General features: G+C 54.2%; 7 protein-coding genes across 7 annotated transcripts; 5 read left to right on the top strand and 2 right to left on the bottom strand.

Moving 5' to 3' along the window:
* Positions 1 to 5: 5 nt before the first annotated feature.
* Positions 6 to 1,150, bottom strand: BP01DRAFT_388498 (SAP18 family protein; the record flags this gene model as incomplete). The annotated part of the gene is made up of 1 exon (XM_025577838.1): positions 6 to 1,150. The coding sequence occupies exon 1, from the start codon at positions 975 to 977 to the stop codon at positions 6 to 8; it is 972 nt and encodes a 323-aa protein (XP_025435448.1). The 5' UTR covers positions 978 to 1,150.
* A 197-nt stretch (positions 1,151 to 1,347) lies between these two features.
* BP01DRAFT_388497 (uncharacterized protein) lies at positions 1,348 to 2,109 on the top strand (the record flags this gene model as incomplete). The annotated part of the gene is made up of 1 exon (XM_025577837.1): positions 1,348 to 2,109. The coding sequence occupies one exon, from the start codon at positions 1,348 to 1,350 to the stop codon at positions 2,107 to 2,109; it is 762 nt and encodes a 253-aa protein (XP_025435447.1).
* A 1,445-nt stretch (positions 2,110 to 3,554) lies between these two features.
* BP01DRAFT_370908 (uncharacterized protein) lies at positions 3,555 to 4,793 on the top strand (the record flags this gene model as incomplete). The annotated part of the gene is made up of 7 exons (XM_025576635.1): positions 3,555 to 3,719; positions 3,774 to 3,810; positions 3,872 to 3,945; positions 4,010 to 4,192; positions 4,227 to 4,364; positions 4,411 to 4,627; positions 4,666 to 4,793. The coding sequence occupies 7 exons, from the start codon at positions 3,555 to 3,557 to the stop codon at positions 4,791 to 4,793; spliced, it is 942 nt and encodes a 313-aa protein (XP_025435446.1).
* A 490-nt stretch (positions 4,794 to 5,283) lies between these two features.
* BP01DRAFT_400862 (thiamine pyrophosphate-requiring enzyme) lies at positions 5,284 to 7,395 on the top strand (the record flags this gene model as incomplete). Its single annotated transcript, XM_025578595.1, has 4 exons — positions 5,284 to 5,508; positions 5,560 to 5,682; positions 5,744 to 6,979; positions 7,036 to 7,395. Exons 1-4 carry the CDS (start codon positions 5,332 to 5,334, stop codon positions 7,393 to 7,395), a joined length of 1,896 nt encoding a protein of 631 aa, XP_025435445.1. The 5' UTR covers positions 5,284 to 5,331.
* A 239-nt stretch (positions 7,396 to 7,634) lies between these two features.
* On the top strand, positions 7,635 to 8,417 carry BP01DRAFT_388496 (uncharacterized protein; the record flags this gene model as incomplete). Its single annotated transcript, XM_025577836.1, has 1 exon — positions 7,635 to 8,417. One exon carries the CDS (start codon positions 7,635 to 7,637, stop codon positions 8,415 to 8,417), a length of 783 nt encoding a protein of 260 aa, XP_025435444.1.
* A 399-nt stretch (positions 8,418 to 8,816) lies between these two features.
* lysF (homoaconitase LysF) lies at positions 8,817 to 11,678 on the top strand. The gene is made up of 2 exons (XM_025573093.1): positions 8,817 to 8,920; positions 8,972 to 11,678. Exons 1-2 carry the CDS (start codon positions 8,885 to 8,887, stop codon positions 11,270 to 11,272), a joined length of 2,337 nt encoding a protein of 778 aa, XP_025435443.1. The 5' UTR covers positions 8,817 to 8,884; the 3' UTR covers positions 11,273 to 11,678.
* A 16-nt stretch (positions 11,679 to 11,694) lies between these two features.
* BP01DRAFT_311039 (putative ABC multidrug transporter) lies at positions 11,695 to 16,842 on the bottom strand. The gene is made up of 6 exons (XM_025572439.1): positions 15,781 to 16,842; positions 15,628 to 15,717; positions 14,040 to 15,578; positions 13,043 to 13,987; positions 12,744 to 12,977; positions 11,695 to 12,690 (listed from the first exon to the last, which is right to left on the bottom strand). The coding sequence occupies exons 1-6, from the start codon at positions 16,747 to 16,749 to the stop codon at positions 12,046 to 12,048; spliced, it is 4,422 nt and encodes a 1,473-aa protein (XP_025435442.1). The 5' UTR covers positions 16,750 to 16,842; the 3' UTR covers positions 11,695 to 12,045.
* Positions 16,843 to 18,521: the final 1,679 nt, after the last annotated feature.

Raw genomic sequence — 18,521 nt, 5'->3', positions numbered from 1 at the left:
GTAACTCAATAAGGCATCCACCCCCTCCGTCCACCCTCCCTCTCCCTCTCCCTCCCACCACCGCCATTCTCCCGCCTCCCATACCCCCCGTGACCATGACCATGACCATGACCATGTCCATGACCATGCCCACCCCCAGCTCCCTCAGGCAACCTCTCCCCACGCCTCCAATCCCCCGGCGGAATCCTCTCCCTCTCCCTCTCCCGATCCATCCCTCCAAACCCCCTCCCCCCTCGTCCCCCCCTTCCCCCAAAATACCGCTCCTCCCTCCCTCCCGACGGGAACGCCCTCATCCCACCCCCACTGCCACCACCCCCACCATTCCCAGAGGAAGCAAGACCCGGCGGGGGCGGCGGCGCAACCGACCCATCCTCCAAGGGGGGGATAATCGCACAATCCACAAAATCCCCAATCACGAACCGGAAATCCTGCAACGTCTTCTCCGCATCCGCACCGCTCATGCGGAGGCCACCACCGCCGCCGCCGCCACCACCGCCGCCCGCCGCGCGAGATGCTCTCGAACCGTGGTCGTGGTCGAGGTCCCTCCCCCCCTCCTCCCCCCGGCGCTCTGCATCCCCTCCCTCCGGATGGTCTTCGGAATACCCCCGCGGCGCAACCACCACACTCCCCATCTCCTTGGACAGATACCGGCCCCGCCCGACAGTGTCGGAGGTGAGATTCAAGGCCGCCGCGCCTTTTGTGTCCGGGTAGATGAGGCGGAAGCTCAGCCGCGTGCCGATCGGCGGGTCCGGGAGGAGGTGCGGGAGGGTTGCGGTCAGGAGGTGGGCGAGTTCGCGGAGGGAGCAGGTCGGCCAGGTGTAGATTTGGAGGTGGTGGGCGGGGAGGGTGCCCCCACTCCCACTGCTGCTGTTGTTGTTGTTGGGGGGCGAAGGGGAGAAGTCGGAGAGGGGGTGGTAGGTGTTTGCGCGGTAGAAGAGTTTGAGGTGGAAGGGGGTGGTGGTTTGGCGGTTTGTCATTTTTTCACGGTATTGGGTTTTATGTGGTGGTGGTGGTGGTCATAGCATAGGTTGGTTTTGAGTGTTGAGCTGAGTGGGAGGAGAAGGTCAAAATAAGTAGGCAGTGTTGTGAGGTTCGCGTTGTAGGTGGAGGTTGGTTGTAGCTGGATGGATCAAAGCAAGATGGAGGATGGATGGATGCGCGGCGCGGAACTCTCTCTCCCGCCGCGTTAATCACACTGACTGACTTGACTTAAGTTATGCCAGTTACTCTCCGCCCGACGGCAATTCCAGCTCTCCCTCCGCTTTCACCTAATCTTATCGTTCATCACAGTCCCCTCTGCCCAACACCACCAACACCACGCATGCTACCCCCAAAATCATCATCACAATGGATTTCGCAAGTCTAATGGCAAAAGAAATCTCCAAAGCCAAAAAAGGCTCCCCCACACCCACATCCACACCCACACCCACACCCGACACCCCCGAACCCGTCCCGAATAAAAAGTACGCCCGTCGCGCCGACCTCGAAGCCGCGCGCATCGCTGCCTACAACGAAGAACAAGCCCGGCTGGCCGCTGAGCGTGAAGCCCGACACGCCCAGAAACGCAAACTCGACGAGGAGGAGGCCGCGCGCCGGCGGGAGCGCGAGGACAAGAGGCGGCGGCTGGCGGAGGAGTCGCGGCGAAGGCGCGAGGAGGAGGAGGCAGCCAAAGAACGGGAGCGGAGGAGGAGGCTGGGTCTGCCGGAGGTGCCCTCCAGTAACGAAGAGAGTGGTAGTGGTGGTGATGGTGGGGGGGATGCTACGCCTGGGGAGGAGCTGTCGGCGGATGAGGTGAGGAGTAGGTTACGGGAGCTGGGGGAGCCGGTGACGCTCTTCGGGGAGGGGGAGAAGGCGCGGTTGCGACGGTATTGGCGGCTGGTGAACAAGGACGATACCACGGACGGTGGTCGGGGGAGGGCGGTGCAGAAGCAGAAGCTCAATGACGGGCCGATTCCCACGACGCTGGAGCTGGTGCCGGAGGGGCATGCCGAATATCACGTATGCGACCGTGAACATGATGACGGCGAGGTTGTAGTCATTGTCGACCAGATGCAACTCCTTGGACATGCCAGCGATTTTGGCATTTCTAGAGCCCACTTATACGGTTAGAGGTCTCCTTTGCCGCTGGCACATTCAAGATAGTGTGGGGTCCTCACCCAATGTTGGACCGGTCCATGAACGAGACCAGAAAGAGAAACCATAGTGCGGGGATGACTCGCCAGTCAAGCTTTCGCAACAACTTCTTCTCCAAAGCCAGGATCAAACTCGGGGGATGATGCTTCTTCATGGCTATATCGACTGCGAAAACGGTCGGCAAGAGAGTGGGACTAGGGGAAAAAAAGCAACTACCCATGCACGTGGCGTGAGATGTCGGCTTTTGTAGGTGGGATTGAAAGCGGAAAATCCGAGGAGTATGATGAATCAGTAGTCAGGGGTGGCAAGGGAGCGTTTCGGCCAAGCCAGTATAAAGTAGATAATCTCCGTTTGAAACTGCTGGCCCGACCTGTGGCCAGCATGTCATTGATGGAACATGCAAGCTGGTAGCTTGGGTGGGTTGCAGGTATTGACCAGATTAGACTATTGAGTATATGCTGTGAAGTGGTGTGTATGTGCTGAGGACTGGGCCCCACTGCAATCTATCATGCAGGAGCTAAAAGGGCCTAAGTCTGATAGTCAGCCCTAGTGGCTCCAGTTGGTGCCCCCGGCTCCCCTGGATAATCAAGAATTCGATAAAAGAGCACGTATGATTAGCCGGGTATCGATCGCACCCAGGGTCCACATTTCACAGGGTAATTGCATGTTGGCCAGACCATACGGAGTATACAGTAATTAGGGTTCTGATCCGCGGACCCTGAGCGCGGAAATCGTCCGGACGCTCCCCTCCTCCCGTCCACATTTCATCGATAATCCCGTCCCGCTCCGGACCCACGCCTGCATTTTTTCATCCTGTTCATGGCGCGATGCAGCAGAGGGCCATTTTGTTATTCATGGCTTTACCGGGTGAGCGAGTATGCTGGCTGGGTCATCATCCCGCCTACGCGCAGTATTCGGCAGCGACTAGACTGTATCAGGGCCCCCTCAATAGGTGACAATTCGTCCCCATGGATGATCGAATGCCCGTCCCTGGCTGATCGTTATAATGACGGTGCATAAGCAGCTGAAACCCTGCGTGGCAGTATGGTGGAGCAGAAATTTCCCGTCTTGGACCACGCATGTACCTGTACGGTGTATAGTTTGCGCATTTGCTTAGGCGCTTCGCATGCAGAACAGTAAGAATCGGCATTTCCACTTTTCAGGCAGTACAGATAAGAATGCCGGACCGGTGCCAAATTGGTGTTAAGGTGCTGATGCTGTAGACTGACTACGATCTGTTTCTCAGCCAGTAACCTTGGCGCACACGAAGTTGGCCGAGCGAGCCCTGTCTTCATCCTGCGTGTTGAATCCTTCAATCCCTTTGCTCGAGCGATGAGAAGACTTTGCCACACCAGGACCCGGCTCTCCTTCATCTTCCTCAAGATCGGTCTGCTTCTGGAAGAGGGAGAGGTTGAACAGCCATGACTGAGCATGTCGCCGACGTCCCGGACAGAGGCCCGCTGTTCGTCCGGGTGACCGCGGCTCTGACTGCTATTGCGTGTATTTTGGTCGTTCATCGAGTTGTCTGGAAAGTGTACAGAAGAACCCCTATCTCGGCAGACGATGCAATCATTCAGAGTTCAATGGTATATCTTGCACGCCAGGACGATACAGAGATTACCTGCTGACCAGAGAGCCAGGTCATTCAAATTGTGAATACCGTCATAGGCGACTTGGGTATGATTTGATCCCCTTAACGCTGCTGATCCAGTGATGCTGACTGGGGGCGGGCATATAGCCTGTCACTATGCCTTTGGTCGTCATCGAGCCGATGTCGTACGGTCCGGGGGCAACATTGTCCTAGCGCTGAAGGTATCTTTCCCAACTGATCGAAGCCAGTGTGCAGACTGCAGCTGACAGAATCGCCGGGACGCAGTATTTCTCGCTTTTCCAAATCCTCTACAAAACCGTTCTCTGCCTCAACAAGCTTAGCTTCCTCACTTTCTACCTACGAATCTTTCCCACTCGACCATTCCGCCTCGTCTGCTGGGTGACCATTGGCCTCGTCATTGCAAGCACCTTTGGATTTGTGCTAGCGACCATCTTCCAGTGCATTCCTGTGCAGGCCAGCTGGCACAAAACCCTGCCCAAAGAAATGTGTCGATAATACTAGCTTTCGGTGGTCATGGGCCGGCTACAACACTGCGATGGATATCTGGGTCTGCCTCATGCCGCTGCCAGTGCTCGCTCAGCTTCACCTGGACCGGATTCGCAAGGTTGGCGTGATGCTGGTGTTCTGCATGGGATTGTTCGTGTGCGTGAATGTGGGCCATGGAGGCCAGCACCACCATTCATGACCCGACCTGGGGGTCCTTTGACGCTTTGCTGTGGAGTGCGATCGAAGCCAGTACGGGCATTATCTGTGCCTGCCTGCCCTTCTTGAAGCATTCCGCACAGAAGTTGGTCCCCAGTTGGTTCGTTTCTCTGTCCAATGGATCCCGCAAGTCACATAGCCGAACTACCCGAACCAGGACTGGACGCAGCTATCGCATGAGTCGATTGGAATCACAGGAAGGAACTCAGCTGGGCCAGGCTGGCGAAGAGAGAGACATGAGCCAGAGGCCGATGCGGGGAGCATCGGGAGCCAGGGGGCGATTGCCAAAGGCCAGATCATTCTGACCACCGATATTGCCATGCATAGTGAGCCGGCAGAGAGATGATTATCTGTTATCTAGCTAGACTCCAATAACTTAACTTACTTGAAGCAAGATTATTTGAAGAGTTGGTGGTCTTCCTTTATCTCCGGCCACCTTCTGCCTGTCTCATTTGCCGCTGCATTGGAACCCTTTTTTTTTTTTTTTTTTTTTTTTTTATTTTTTTAGCTTGCTTTTCCTGTTCCCTCACACATCTGTGTTGAAAGGCAGTGAGTGATATTGCATGTCTCAGAATGGGGGACGGCTTAGCCCGGCGGCAGGAGCCCTAAGTCTCACCAAGTGCTTATAGTTGCAGTCCTCCGACAGGGAGTTCGAACCACCATCATCTCTTAGCGCTGTCATGGTCTGATCCCTCGGAGCTCCACTCGGCTCAAGGGTCAAATACTTTATTCCGAAGATTGGCAAATGAATTGAGAGAATTCGAGGCCCCTGCTGTGTGCGGGGCTACCTTGAATCCGCCAGTGCATTTCCTCAACCCACCCCCCACTCCCCCACCCTTCTTTCGGTCGAAGGCAAGGCGGATTTCCTAAAGGGCAAGTGATGAATGATAAGAGGCAGGCAAAAAGAAACTGATCAGGAAAAAAAGGAAAAACAAAAAGGAAATTCAGGTGGTTCTGTCCTTCATCTACACGACCTCAATGACACCATGTCTAACGATCTTGCATCAAAAGATCGAGCTGGTCCGACCGTGGCAGATGAGCTGTTGGAAGCTCTGGCCGAGGTAGGGCCATCCACCAGGAACTGCAGCTGGAGACGCACTGACAAGCAACAGGCTGGAGTGGATTACCTATTCACGGTGCTAGGGTCTGATCATCCCAGTATCATCGAGGCCTATGTGCGCCGACAGAATGATCCCACGCGGCAGTATCCCAAGATGATCCTGTTTCAACATGAGGTCAATCACCGTCTCCCGAGTCCGCCACGCCACGTCTCTGAACTAACGAGAAGACCTTCAGTTTGTCGCCATGTCGGCAGCCGATGGCTATGCGCGCATCAGTCACCGACCAGCAAGTGTCATTGCCCATGTCGATGTGGGGACGGCAGCGCTGGGCCAGGGACTGCACAATGCATCCAGTGGACGAGCCCCCGTGGTGATCCTGGCAGGGATCGCCCCCTCCACCTTTCTTGGGGAGGCTGTGGGCTCGCGATCGGAGCATGTGCAATGGTACCAGGACATTCGAGATCAAGCTGCGCTCGTGGCGCCCTACAGTCGCTACAGTGTCGAAATCAAGTCACCCCACAATGTGTCTACTGTGGTGCATCGTGCAGTTCTCATGGCCACCACAGGATCGCCCGGGCCTGTGTATCTGACAGCGACACGAGAGATCCTGGCCACCACGTTACCGCATGGCGATCAACCTCTGCGACGAAAGATTCTGCCATCTTGCCTCTTGGGTTCACTCCCTACCGAGCAGGTCGAAGTGATTGGAACCGCGTTACTCGAAGCGCAAGCTCCTCTCGTCATCACCGGATATCTAGGTCGCAACCACCGAGCAGTCCACGAGCTGGTGGCTCTCGCCGACATGATTCCGGGCCTGAGAGTGTTTGACTCGGAGCTGCGTGAGATGAGCTTTCCAGCGACTCATCCGGCCTGCGTGACTCGCGGCACGGGGGCCGCTCCCGCCGTGCAATCGGCCGATGTGATTTTAGTGTTGGATGCTGATGTGCCTTGGATTCCGACTCGAGTGCGCCCTTCATCGACGGCCCACATCATCCACATCGACCTCGACCCCCGCAAAGAACGCATGAACAGCTTCGATATTGGTGCATCGCTCACCTTCCAGGCGGATACAGCGGCCGCTCTGAGTCAGCTTACCAGCTATTTCGCTGCATCTCCCCGGTTGTCCGAGCTGCAGGCCAGTGAAAGTTGGAAGTCTCGCGCCCTGATCATGCAGAAGGCGTACCGCGAGGGTCAGACACAAATTGACGCTCGTGCCGCTGCACTGCTTTCGACGCCGGACGCAGCCTGTAGTGTGGACTATCTGTGCAATCGTGTGCGCCACCTGCTACCTCAAGAGACGATCTTCGTAACCGACTCGGTCACCAACCTGGTGGCGATGACGGAGCAGCTTCGTCTGCACCGACTCGGCTCACATCTCACCAAGGGAGGCAGCGGCTTGGGATGGGCTGGCGGAGCTGCGATTGGGGTGCATCTGGCCGCAGCACGGTACCATCTCTCCCATCGACCGGCGGTCCAGCAGAAGACCGAGCAGGATTTGTCCTCGGCGGCCCGGCCCTTTGTGTGCAGCATCATGGGGGATGGAAGCTTTGTCTTTTCCATCCCCACGGCCGTGTACTGGCCAGCCATCGCTATCAGTGCCCCTTTGTGACCATCATCCTCAATAATGGCGGCTGGAACGCCACCAGTCAGTGCTTGAAAGATGTGCACCCGGATGGACTTGCGGTCGGGCTCTCGAAGGAAGAGCTAGGAATCTCCCTCGTCGCCGATGGACCCGACTACGGCGGTATTGCCAAGGCAGCGGCCAATGGAAATCTCTGGGCCAGGCGTGTGGAGTGTGTGGGCGATTTGGATGAAGCTCTCGCCGAGGCAGTTAGGGTTGTGGTGGACGAGGCCCAATCAGCGGTTCTGGACGTCCTCACTCGCTAGGTACCTAGGTTCCAGGTTGGATCTCTAGACAATAACCTTTGACATTCCCTCTGGGCCGAAAGAAGGTTCAAAGAAAGACTACTGCGTCTCCTTTCAAGTGAGTGGTTTTGTGATGGGTGTCCGCAAGAATGATGCTAGTAGTACTAGAATGTAATCTTCCGGCTACATATAAAGAAACGTTCCCGCTCCGCACAAAGCACCACCAAGCAAGATAGATCCCACGAACAAGATAAATAGCCATGATCGCGACAGTCCAACTGGAAGAAATGACCCAAGCCGCATCCACCAACCAACCAACCAACCCCCATATGTATACTCTTCCTGATACGGAGCCAATGGAGAACTTGTGTGGCACTCGAATTCGAGTGGCCAGCGGTTCGGACCGGACGGCGACCATAGGAGGAACTGTGATCATCGATGGAGTATACTATGCCCTCACAGCCCTGAATCCATTCATTCAAGATATAAGGATAACTCCCGATGGAGATAGAAGGCGGTATCGTGTGGATTTCCGATCCGACACCATGTACCGGTACGCTACGGACGGTGATGACAATCATGCTGTGGGCTATCTGCCTGAATACCAAGATACGGGCATGCTCGACCCGATTTATTGGTCCCTCGAGCAGGACTGGGCGTTGTTTCGTCTGTGCGATCAGAGTCCCAAATGCAATCGCCTCCAGATTGGGGGATGGCTCATGCTCAGTCCATCCAAGGTGAGCAAAACCTCTCCCCGGGGTACATTGTGGTGCTTGCTGGGCAGCAGCCCTCGCCATCCCGTCCGGACCGATGCATTCAGACTGGGCTACCATCTGACGGCAGCATACCAATACCATTTGAGCATGGTCTCTTTCCCCAAAGATATTGGGGCATGGGTGGTGGACGCGGGGGCCCATGGGGCCCTTTATTGTATGGTGGTGGGCCAAGATGACTCGGACATGACCACGTATGCAGTGAGTGCCGCCGACATTTTCCGTGAGCTGCACAAGCGATTTCCGGCGTCTCCGATCTCAATAGCATGAAGGTTTCCTGTTTGATCCGGGGTAGAGGGTACAGCAAAGGGTGTATATAGAGTAGCAATCTTGTTAACAGGGAACACACACTTCTTTAAGTGATTCAAATTAATGCATATCTGAAGTAGTAACATATAGGGATTATACCAAGTATAACTATACTATACCATACTATACTATACTATACTATACTATACTATACTATATAGACGTAATCCCGTGATAAATGAGTCATGCCGCCCGATAGCTGCCTCAGGCCGCCACTGACTGCTTAGAAATGGCGGGGTGTGAGTGGCTGGCATTACCCCAGATCACCTGACCAGCCTCTTTCTCGCCCCCTTAGCCTTTTTGGGTCATTGCGAGATCGGCGACGGGGAAAATTCTTTGATTTCCAAGTTCCCTCTGCAGTGAGTGTGTGACTCAACCTCCTCCATCTCTCCTTCCTCGTGTTCGATATTTCATTGTTGAGCAAGAGAATGGCGAGACAACTCTGCAATCTGTTGCGCCGACCGGTGAGTAAATTCCCTCCCTCGCGAATCTCCCTCTAACGCCTTCAGCTTCAGCTTCGGCTTCGGTCTGCTCCGTCGCTCGGAGTCTCTAGCACGAGAATCCCCCTTCCCCTTCGATCCGGCGCTACATCGCTCCCTTCGCGTTCCATTCGCTATCTGAGCACCACTCCGATTGCGAGAGCGCAAGGGTTTCATTCGCAGCAAGAGCAGGCCCCCGCGACAACTCCCGCCGAGAACCGAACCCCCCAGACCCTGACCGAAAAGATCGTGCAGCGCTATGCCGTCGGTTTGCCCCCCGGAAAACTCGTTCGCAGTGGCGACTACATCAGTCTCGCGCCTGGCTACTGTATGACGCATGACAATTCGTGGCCGGTGGCGCTGAAGTTCATGTCGATGGGAGCCACCAAGGTGCACAACCCGAAGCAGATCGTCATGGCCCTGGATCACGATGTCCAGAATACCAGCCCATCCAATCTTCAGAAATACCAACAGATCGAGGCCTTTGCTGCCAAACACGGGATCGACTTTTACCCTGCAGGACGGGGTATCGGACACCAGGTGATGGTGGAAGAGGGATATGCGTGGCCGGGCACCATGGCGGTTGCCTCCGATAGTCACAGCAACCATTATGGCGGAGTGGGCTGTTTGGGAACCGCCGTCGTCCGGACGGATGCTGCGAGTATCTGGGCCACCTCGCGCACCTGGTGGCAGATTCCCCCGGTGGCGCGGGTCACCTTCACCGGGACGCTCCCCGTGGGCGTTACGGGGAAGGACGTGATCGTCGCCTTGTGTGGGCTTTTCAAGAGCGATGTCCTGAACCACGCCATTGAGTTCACCGGCTCGGAGGAGACCATGGCCAGTCTGCTCGTCGACAGTCGGTTGACGATCGCCAACATGACCACCGAATGGGGCGCGCTCACCGGTCTCTTCCCCATTGATACCACCCTCAAGCGCTGGCTGCGGTACAAGGCGACCGAGGCAGCCCTGTCCGACGATCGAACCACGCGCGAGCGCATCACCCACGAGAGGATTGACGAGCTGTTCGCCAACCCCCTTGTTGCCGACCCGGATGCCCAATATGCCAAACAGCTTTACCTCAATCTCTCTAGTCTCTCCCCCTACGTCTCGGGCCCCAACTCGGTCAAGGTCGCTACCCCCTTGAACGAGCTCGCTGCCAAGAACATCAAAGTGAACCGCGCCTACATCGTCTCCTGCACTAACTCTCGTGCATCGGATCTGGCCGCTGCTGCCCAAGTCTTCCGCGACGCCGCCAAGGCGAACCCCGGTGTGACCCCGAAGATTGCCGAGGGCGTTCAGTTCTACATCGCGGCTGCCTCTGCCCCCGAGCAGGAGGCTGCTGAATCGACGGGTGACTGGCAAATCTTGCTCGATGCGGGCGCGCAGCCCCTCCCTGCCGGATGCGGCCCCTGCATTGGCCTTGGAAAGGGCCTGCTGGAGCCTGGAGAGGTGGGCATTAGTGCCAGCAACCGCAACTTCAAGGGTCGGATGGGCTCGCGTGACGCACAGGCATACTTGGCCAGCCCGGAAGTGGTGGCTGCCAGCGCTCTCAGCGGTGTCATCTCGGGACCCGGCGCCTTCCAGGTGCCCCCGGAGGAGTGGGCCGGTGTGGACTATGGATTTGGGACCGGTCGCGAACCCACCACGGAGCAGCAGCTCACCAACCTCTTGCAGCAAATGGAATCTTTCATCGATCGCGTGGAGACGGCCCAGGGTGCTTCCGAGAAGTCGGCCACCGAGATCCTGCCCGGCTTCCCCGAGCGGATCAGCGGAGAGATCCTGTTCTGCGATGCGGACAACCTCGATACCGACAGCATCTACCCCGGCAAACTCACCTACCAGGACAACGTCTCCAAGGAGGACATGGCTCGGGCCTGTATGCAGAACTACGATCCCGAGTTTCACGGAATCGCCAAGCCCAGCGACATTCTCGTGGCTGGCTTCAACTTCGGCTGCGGATCCTCCCGGGAACAGGCTGCCACGGCCATCCTGGCCAAGCAAATCCCTCTGGTGGTCGCTGGAAGCTTTGGGAACATCTTCTCCCGCAACAGTATCAACAACGCCCTGATGGGACTCGAGGTGCCCCGGCTGGTTGAGCGTCTCCGCGCTCGCTTCTCTCAGCCATCTGCTGGCGCTGGTACCGAGCGTCAGCCTACTCGCCGTACCGGCTGGACTCTAACGTGGGACGTGAAGCGAAGCCAGGTGGAGGTGCAGGAAGGCGAAGGTGGCGAGAGCTGGACGGAGCAGGTGGGCGAGCTCCCTGCCAACGTGCAGGCTATCATCGCCGCTGGTGGTCTCGAGGCCTGGGTCAAGGGAGAGGTCAGCAAGTCCGCCTAGGTGGATACGCGAGCAAGATAGACGGGTTTAGAGTTGTTTGGAAGCATGTAAATATCCTTAGCGTCATTGTCCATTGAATCACTGTATTACTACACTCACACGACGCAAGCAAGTCCATGCGGCGGTATGAGAGGGAAGAGAGAAAGGCTTCTCAATCAAGTCCAGGCCTGGGAAACAGTCTGGAGCCCTTGGGTTTCTGCAATCCCACGCGACGAATACAACTCAGATCCGCTGGAATGGTGCCATAGTCATCCCCCACGACCAACAACCCACAACCACTCTGGACGGTGTGCCATTTCTGCAGGCATTATCAAGATCCCTGGATCAAACCGGACCAGGAATGATGATGTATCTCTGAAAGATAAAATAGTGGCACAATCCTTTAACCGGAGACTAAATCCTCAAGAAAAAAAAAAAACTTTCGACTTTGTGACTCCAGATAACTACATGACCGGCTTCGAGTGGAACTCACCGGGCGAGAACACGGAAATGTGTAAACCCTAAGATGTCAAGTATCTTTCACTCACAGGTTCTTACCGGCAATATTTACATAGCATCTCAATTCCGCGAAAAAAGGGATATGTATAACAGAATTCCGGTGGAGCACGGAGAGCATGACGCTCTACGTGCAACTTGAGATATGACAATACAGGGCACAGTGGAGGGAGAACCGCAACTTGGCAGTGACAAATATTAGAGATATACCCACGTAAATAGAAATGAGTAGCAACACGGAGAAATGGAGAAGAGAGACACCTGACGATAGAAGACCTCTAAGTCTTCTTACCCTTGGGCACACGGAAAGTCCAGTAGAACGCAATAGCTCCCACAGTATTGACCACGATGTATACCCAAAGTAGCCCGAAATCCCGCCAACGGTCTGAGAATTGGATCTGAAGACTAGCAAGGTACTGATTAGTCGAGTCATAGCTGCAGAACTTGCACTGCTCGCTGCCCCGGGCATTCGGGTTCAAGACATAGCCGCCGTTGACCGACCGATACGCTTGCATGTAGTCGCCACAGCTCATTCCAGAGGGAGCAAAGAAAGATAAGACCTCATTGTCAGCGCAATGCATGGGGGCATCTCCCAGTGTTGTCGATAGCAAGGAGGAGACCAGGTAGGTCAAGGGATTGACTCGATACATGAAGATCCAAAACCCAGGAAGAGCATCCGGGGTGGCCAGAATCCCGCAAAATGCATACATCATGATAAAAAGGATGTTGGAGAGCGCTGATGCCAGCTGATCACTGTCCATCCCTGCGATCAACATGTGTGCCAGCGAACTGGTGAACAAGAATACAGCCCAGATAAGGAGCAGAGTAAGGGTACCGCGACTGTGCACTTCCCCAGTATATTCGGCATTGCGGTATAGCCCAACGGGGTAATACCAGGCCAAGAAGGAAAGTATCGCCATGACCTATGGGAGCTTGTTCAGCACTGACCAGAATCGAGATTCACGGGAAAACCCACCGTATTCCAAAGGAATTCCACCGCGATGATGGAGAGAACAAATGCTTGCCACGCATATGTCTTGGACTGCCGTTCGCGAGATTCGTAGAGGGTCCGCTGGGCGACGAAAGATGGAATAATCTGCATGACAAGCTGGACGACCACGAACAGGAAGAGGAAGACACCAAACATCTGATTTTGCAGGCCCTGTCGAGTGTTGTCGGCGTTGAAGAAAGAGAAGCCAATGAAGAGAGCCTACAGGTAGGACACGGCGATCAGCCACCAGCAACCACAGCTGAAGGGGAGCGACTAGGACTTACGCAGCCAACACTCAATATGGCTTTGGAGTAGATGTAGGAAGGAGAGCGCCAGTACTGCTGGAGAACACGGCGGCTAACCTGACTCAATTGTTCAGAAAAGGGCGCGGCGAACTCGGCATAGCTTGACCTGTCTTGTGGATCTGACAGAGGAGAGGGCTGGCTCGCCAATGCCCTCAAGTTCGCGAGTTCTTTCTGTACATCCTGGTATTCGGGGCTGTTTCTCCACACCGTGTGCCAATCAATGTCCGTCCGGGCTCCTGGAGCAGCCCCGATCACTTCTAGCATATGCTCTGCTGGATTGGCCCCCGGGGGACAGGCAGATCCCCCGTTACGGACCAAGTATTCCATCAAAACCTGGGATCCCTGGCCAACCTCGCCGAAGTAAACCGTCTTGCCGCCCTTGGCCAGAAGCAGAAGTCGATCAAAGCGTTGAAACAACATCGCCGATGGTTGATGGATTGTACAGAGAATGGCCTGCCCGTTCTTGGTCAGAGTCTCCATCAGATTGCAGATGGACCAGCTGGTCTGGCTGTCCAGACCCGAGGTTGGCTCATCGAGGAAAAGCAGGAGTTTGGGACGTGCGGCAAGTTCCACCCCTATTGTCAGTCGTTTTCGCTGTTCCACGTTGAGGCCCTCGCCGGGGACTCCTACAATGGCGTCAGCATACTCTCGCATGTTCAAAAGATCTATGACGGTGTCGACATAAGCCAGCTTTTCCGCCCGGCTGTACTGAGGCGGCTGGCGGAGTAGGGCGCTGAACTCGAGGGCCTCTCGGACGGTAGACGTGTGTAGGTGAAGATCCTGTTGCTGCACGTAGCCGGTTTTCCGTTGGAAAGACTCGTCTCGTATTCGACCATCAACCAGCATGTTGCCACCTATAAGGCCGATGGTCGTGCGACTTGCTAAGACATCTAGTAGGGTGGTTTTGCCCGCTCCGGAGACGCCCTGTATGACTAGAATTATTTCTGGGGTCCAGACATGTCGAAAAGGGGCTTACCATCAGTGCTGTCAAGGTGCCTGGACGAATCCAGCCATCAACATGATCCAGAATGCGCCTTGATTCGCCCTTGATCTTAATGTCGTAGGTCACATCTTCCCAGTGGAAGATGGATGATTGTTTCTCCACCCCTGAGATACTCTCTGACCCCTGGCTTGCAACCTTTTCTACCGGTACTCCAGCGCCAGGCCCGTGTTCTTCGTCCCTTCTCTGCTGCGTCGCGGAGGCTTGACGCATTTTGTTACGCCGGAACACTAGCACTTCACCCTTGGAGCGCTGGCTAGAAACGAGTTCGGTGGTAACCAGGTGACAGATGGCCAAGACAATGGTCAGAGCAATGATAATGCCAAAGTTGCGCCAGCGATGACTGAACTCGTAACCATACGAGGCTTGCACAAAGGCGGTGCCTTGCACGACGTTAGAACCCGGGACTGCTCCCACCGTCGAACAGACCTTCTCTATACTCGACACATGCTCATAACTGGGCCCAGAGGGAACGAAAGAGACGCAAGGAAACTCCCTATTGTGAAACTCGTTGACCATCACAGCTTCAAAACCGTACGAGACCGGATTTAGCCACCGGATCCACGAGGCCCAGCCGCGCATGTAGCTGACAGGGAGAGCGAATCCCGTGTACAGGATTAGCGCAAGCAGAATAATTGACGAGGGCGCAAGAGCTTGCTCAAGCGACTTGGTTATTGATGCGAAGAAGCGAAAGAACATTGACATCCCCATCATCATCGAAAATGCAATTAGATAAAGGAAGAAAAATGCCCCTGGTTCCCGGCGCAGGTTTCCCATGAAATACAACACAAGGTTGACGAGCAGGGGGTTCATGATCTTGTAGGGCATATCCATGATGATGGATGATATAGCCTCCGCACTTGGATGATACAGGGCGTAGCGCTTGTGCTTCTCGATGATTGACCGTTTCTCGTACAGGTTGATGATCTCCAGCATGCTTGCAAAGGCCGCTAACAAGACCAGCATAAAAAGCAGCGCCCCACGAGAGAAAAAGGACGACGTATTATCCGGCAGGTTGTAGAATACACTAGAGATGATCAACGCTTCGAAGAAATTTCCAATGAGCATTACCAGAGTCACGCTTGGATCGTTTTTCAATCGCTGCAGATCTCTCCAGAGACAGATGCGTATCTGGCCCCAGTACGACAAGGTGTATGGAGACTGCCGCCGTTGGACCTGGGATTTCTCCCCTTGTCGTGCCGACACAAATTGATCCAGGTCCGAGTTGTGGAACGGGTGCTGGTCAACATAATGGTTGATCTCGTCAAGCAAAGCCTGGCGCTCGGGGCTATCTTGCCACCGCTGGGCAAACTCATCGGCGGTTCGGGGCACGGTATGCTCACATTCGGGGCGAACGATTCGTTCAACAGGGCTGGACATCGAGGTCAAGAAGTCGGGGGTCGTCTGTGCATCGGGGCAGTGAAATCCCAGGCGAATGAAGTAATCCCTAGCTTCCTGCGCGGGACCAAAGTAGATCTGTCGTCCTTCGTAAAGAACGGTCACTTTGTCGAAAAGCTGGCCGGTTCGTGAGATTTGGTCCATTTACTGGGGGATCTTGACTTACGTCGTAGGCCGCCTGGGGTGCCTGGTAGATGGCGACACAGGACGTCACCCCGAAGATGTCACCTTGAGTTCTCAACGTCCGACAGAACTCCTGAACGAGGTCAGCGTGCGCGAAACGACAATGGAACAGGACCCAGTCAGAGGAAATGCATACCACAGCATTGGCACTATCCAAGCCTCGTGTACTGTTATCCCAACACTGCAACGGAGCATAGCTCAATGCCGCCTCGGCGATGGTGACACGCTTTCGCTCCCCTCCGCTCACTCCCCGTACAAAGTCGTTCCCGACTTTAGTGTTGATGGTATGACTGATCCCGAACAGTGCCATTATCACATCCCGGAGGTGAGTGGCATACTCCTGAGCTGTCATCCCCCCAGGTATCTCCCGCGGAACGCGGGCAAGGGCAGCGAAGTACAGCGTGTCCCCCACGACGAGTTGGGGGTAATGTGCATCGACCTCAGCCGTATAGACGGCTTCACCGCGAAACTGGGCGGACATCTGTTTTGGCGTGATGCCCTGGTAGTTGATGTATGATGCCGCGTCGACTTCAAAGCCGTGTGTTTCCTGCGCAATGGTTCTGAGCAAGGTCGAGCAGCCTGCACCTGGGGGTCCCAGCACACATAATTGCTCGCCTGGACGAAGTAGCCCGTCGACACCTCGCAGTATCTCAATCTTCCGTTTTGTCCCACCGAGAAACTGTCGGAGGAGGATTGGTAGCTTGAACAGAGCATTCCCAACGCTCATCTGGTAGTCTACCGGACTCCCATAACCGGCCACATTCAGGTCTTTGATCGCGACCCCGGCCACCCGTGAGGAGGGACTGTTTTCGGAATTGTAGCGAAACTCGTAGAATGCCTTGGCCCAGGCCCGCGCGTTGAAGTGAGGACTATGCGGATTGAGCGCGTCGTTTTGTGTGGTAAAAGGAAGGGGATGCTGCGAATGTTTGGATTTTTCGCTGAGTGTGCGAGCCAGGCGAGTGAGAGGGCCGAGCTCCTTTCCCGTTTGCTCAGCCAAAGTAATTCCTCCATCCGAGTTCGAGCTGGGAGTGCTGGCAAACTCTAGACATGGTGGGCTCTGGTTGTTGATGGCTGCGAGCCGAGGGTCAGCCGGGTTGGAGTCCATCCCCAAGAAGTGCTGTGTACTGAGGCAGGTCAAACAACCTGACCATGGGAGTCCAAATCATTTATAAACAGGGTCTTATGGCACGGCTCGGGGAATGTTCTAATGACGCAGAGAGAAGGCCAAGATCCACCCCGTGCGTATCAACTACTAATCAAGGGGGGCAAGGGGGAGGGTTTCCTTTTTATCCGGATTCCGCGGCCACCGAGAAGGGCTGATGACGGACTGACTCCCTTGGCACAGAGTGAAGAGACTTGGCCATGACACCCTCGAGTACGGAGTTGATTCCAGTAAATAGTATAGAATGGATATAAACCCCGAAAAAGAGTCCTGAGGGTCCAGATTTGCCAAGCATGGCCTACTCGGGCTCGGGGTGGTGGACTTATCACTGTTCGAGTCCAATCTGTGGATAGCCCCATCCCTTGCTTGGCCGCAAACACACAATCGCTGTCTGAAATGTCCAGCCGCCATCTCCCTCCTTCTCTAACTCGGTTGAAACTGTCTGTAAGTGAACTTTTCCCCGCTTTGACCAATTTCCGTAAGAGCCACAGGCCAACGGGGAGTATGGATTGTGGGTTTAATCATGAGCTGAGTGCTCCAGATCCAGAGTGAAGAAGGTTTGCACCCTGCCTCAACTCACCACCCTACTAGTATGCTGAGACTTTCCAGATACAACGCGACTGAACGAAAAGAACATCAGGTAATTCCAAGAATTCCACATCTCCGCCGTCTGGATGATCGCCTGGTGGTATTGGAGGAGCGGATGGTCATCGCGGAACTCCCACACTGCAATAGTGATACCTTACTAGTAGTAAGTGTATCGTAGCCCCAGATTCCTGCAGAGGCTAAGTACAGGGATACTCTAATATAGTAGATTTGGTATTCTTATAAGCCATTTCTCATATTCTCAATTAATCCTATACTACTATCAAGTTGATGATACATATAGTTTATCTTATTATTATTTATTTTAGACAAACTGCTGGAATACTATTAGACAAAGAAATACTAGTAGTAGACTAAATTCTCGAAGCCAACCGCAAGTGAATCAGTCTTGCCCTAGAAAGAGAGAACACTACAGACCTAGAAAGCTACTATACTATTTAAAGAATATCCTATAGTATTAGCTGCAGGGAACTTATAAACAAAGCTTCTGGACAAGATATATTATTAATTCTTAACCATACATTTAGGGTAGACGAAGGCTCTGAAACTCGTTAAGCAACATTACTACTGGGATATATAGAACAAAATCACTCATAGATACCTAGACAACTGCATGATTTGCAAGCGAAAGAACTACAGATAGGAACTACCGCAGGGATTACCAAGCCCCTCCCAACTGCCATTACAGAATACAGAGCCCTATGATAAAAGAATCTTTACATTGAACTACTATATATACCACGCCGTATGTTTTAGGACCCTATCTAATCCACAAGGGTTGGTCTGATGGACCTTCATCAGACCTAGGATGGGGCCCGGTAGGCATTCTGATTGGCTGGTATATAATCCACAAGGGTTGGTCTGATGAATCTTCATCAGACCTAGGATGGGGCCTGGTAGGTATTCTGATTGGCTGGTATATCTCCAGATATAATTTATTAGACTAATATAATATAATAGATTAGGAGAGGAAGTGACTAGCCAAATTACTTAAAATTATACTAGATTATAGAAGTATTACTTATTATTATAGGATAGATAAATTATACTAATTAAAATATACCTTTAAATAAGAAGAAATAGCTAGAGAGCTATTTTATCTATTTATA

The sequence above is a fragment of the Aspergillus saccharolyticus genome (assembly GCF_003184585.1).
Source record: "Aspergillus saccharolyticus JOP 1030-1 unplaced genomic scaffold BP01scaffold_2, whole genome shotgun sequence".
In the NCBI taxonomy this organism is placed as follows: Eukaryota; Fungi; Ascomycota; class Eurotiomycetes; order Eurotiales; family Aspergillaceae; genus Aspergillus; species Aspergillus saccharolyticus.
Note: the sequence above shows the minus strand (reverse complement) of the source record. Positions and strands in the feature narration are given on the sequence as shown.

What these genes read in the sequence shown, in the direction of transcription:
- lysF (XM_025573093.1), top strand. Translation starts at nt 8,885, where the DNA reads ATGGCGAGACAACTCTGCAATCTGTTGCGCCGACCG. An exon ending in GCAATCTGTTGCGCCGACCG is followed by an intron (nt 8,921 to 8,971) that starts GTGAGTAAATTC and finishes CTTCAGCTTCAG; the next exon opens with CTTCGGCTTCGGTCTGCTCC.
- BP01DRAFT_311039 (XM_025572439.1), bottom strand. Translation starts at nt 16,749, where the DNA reads ATGGACTCCAACCCGGCTGACCCTCGGCTCGCAGCCATCAACAACCAG. An exon ending in TGGATAGTGCCAATGCTGTG is followed by an intron (nt 15,718 to 15,780) that starts GTATGCATTTCC and finishes GACCTCGTTCAG; the next exon opens with GAGTTCTGTCGGACGTTGAG. An exon ending in CACCCCAGGCGGCCTACGAC is followed by an intron (nt 15,579 to 15,627) that starts GTAAGTCAAGAT and finishes CGAACCGGCCAG; the next exon opens with CTTTTCGACAAAGTGACCGT.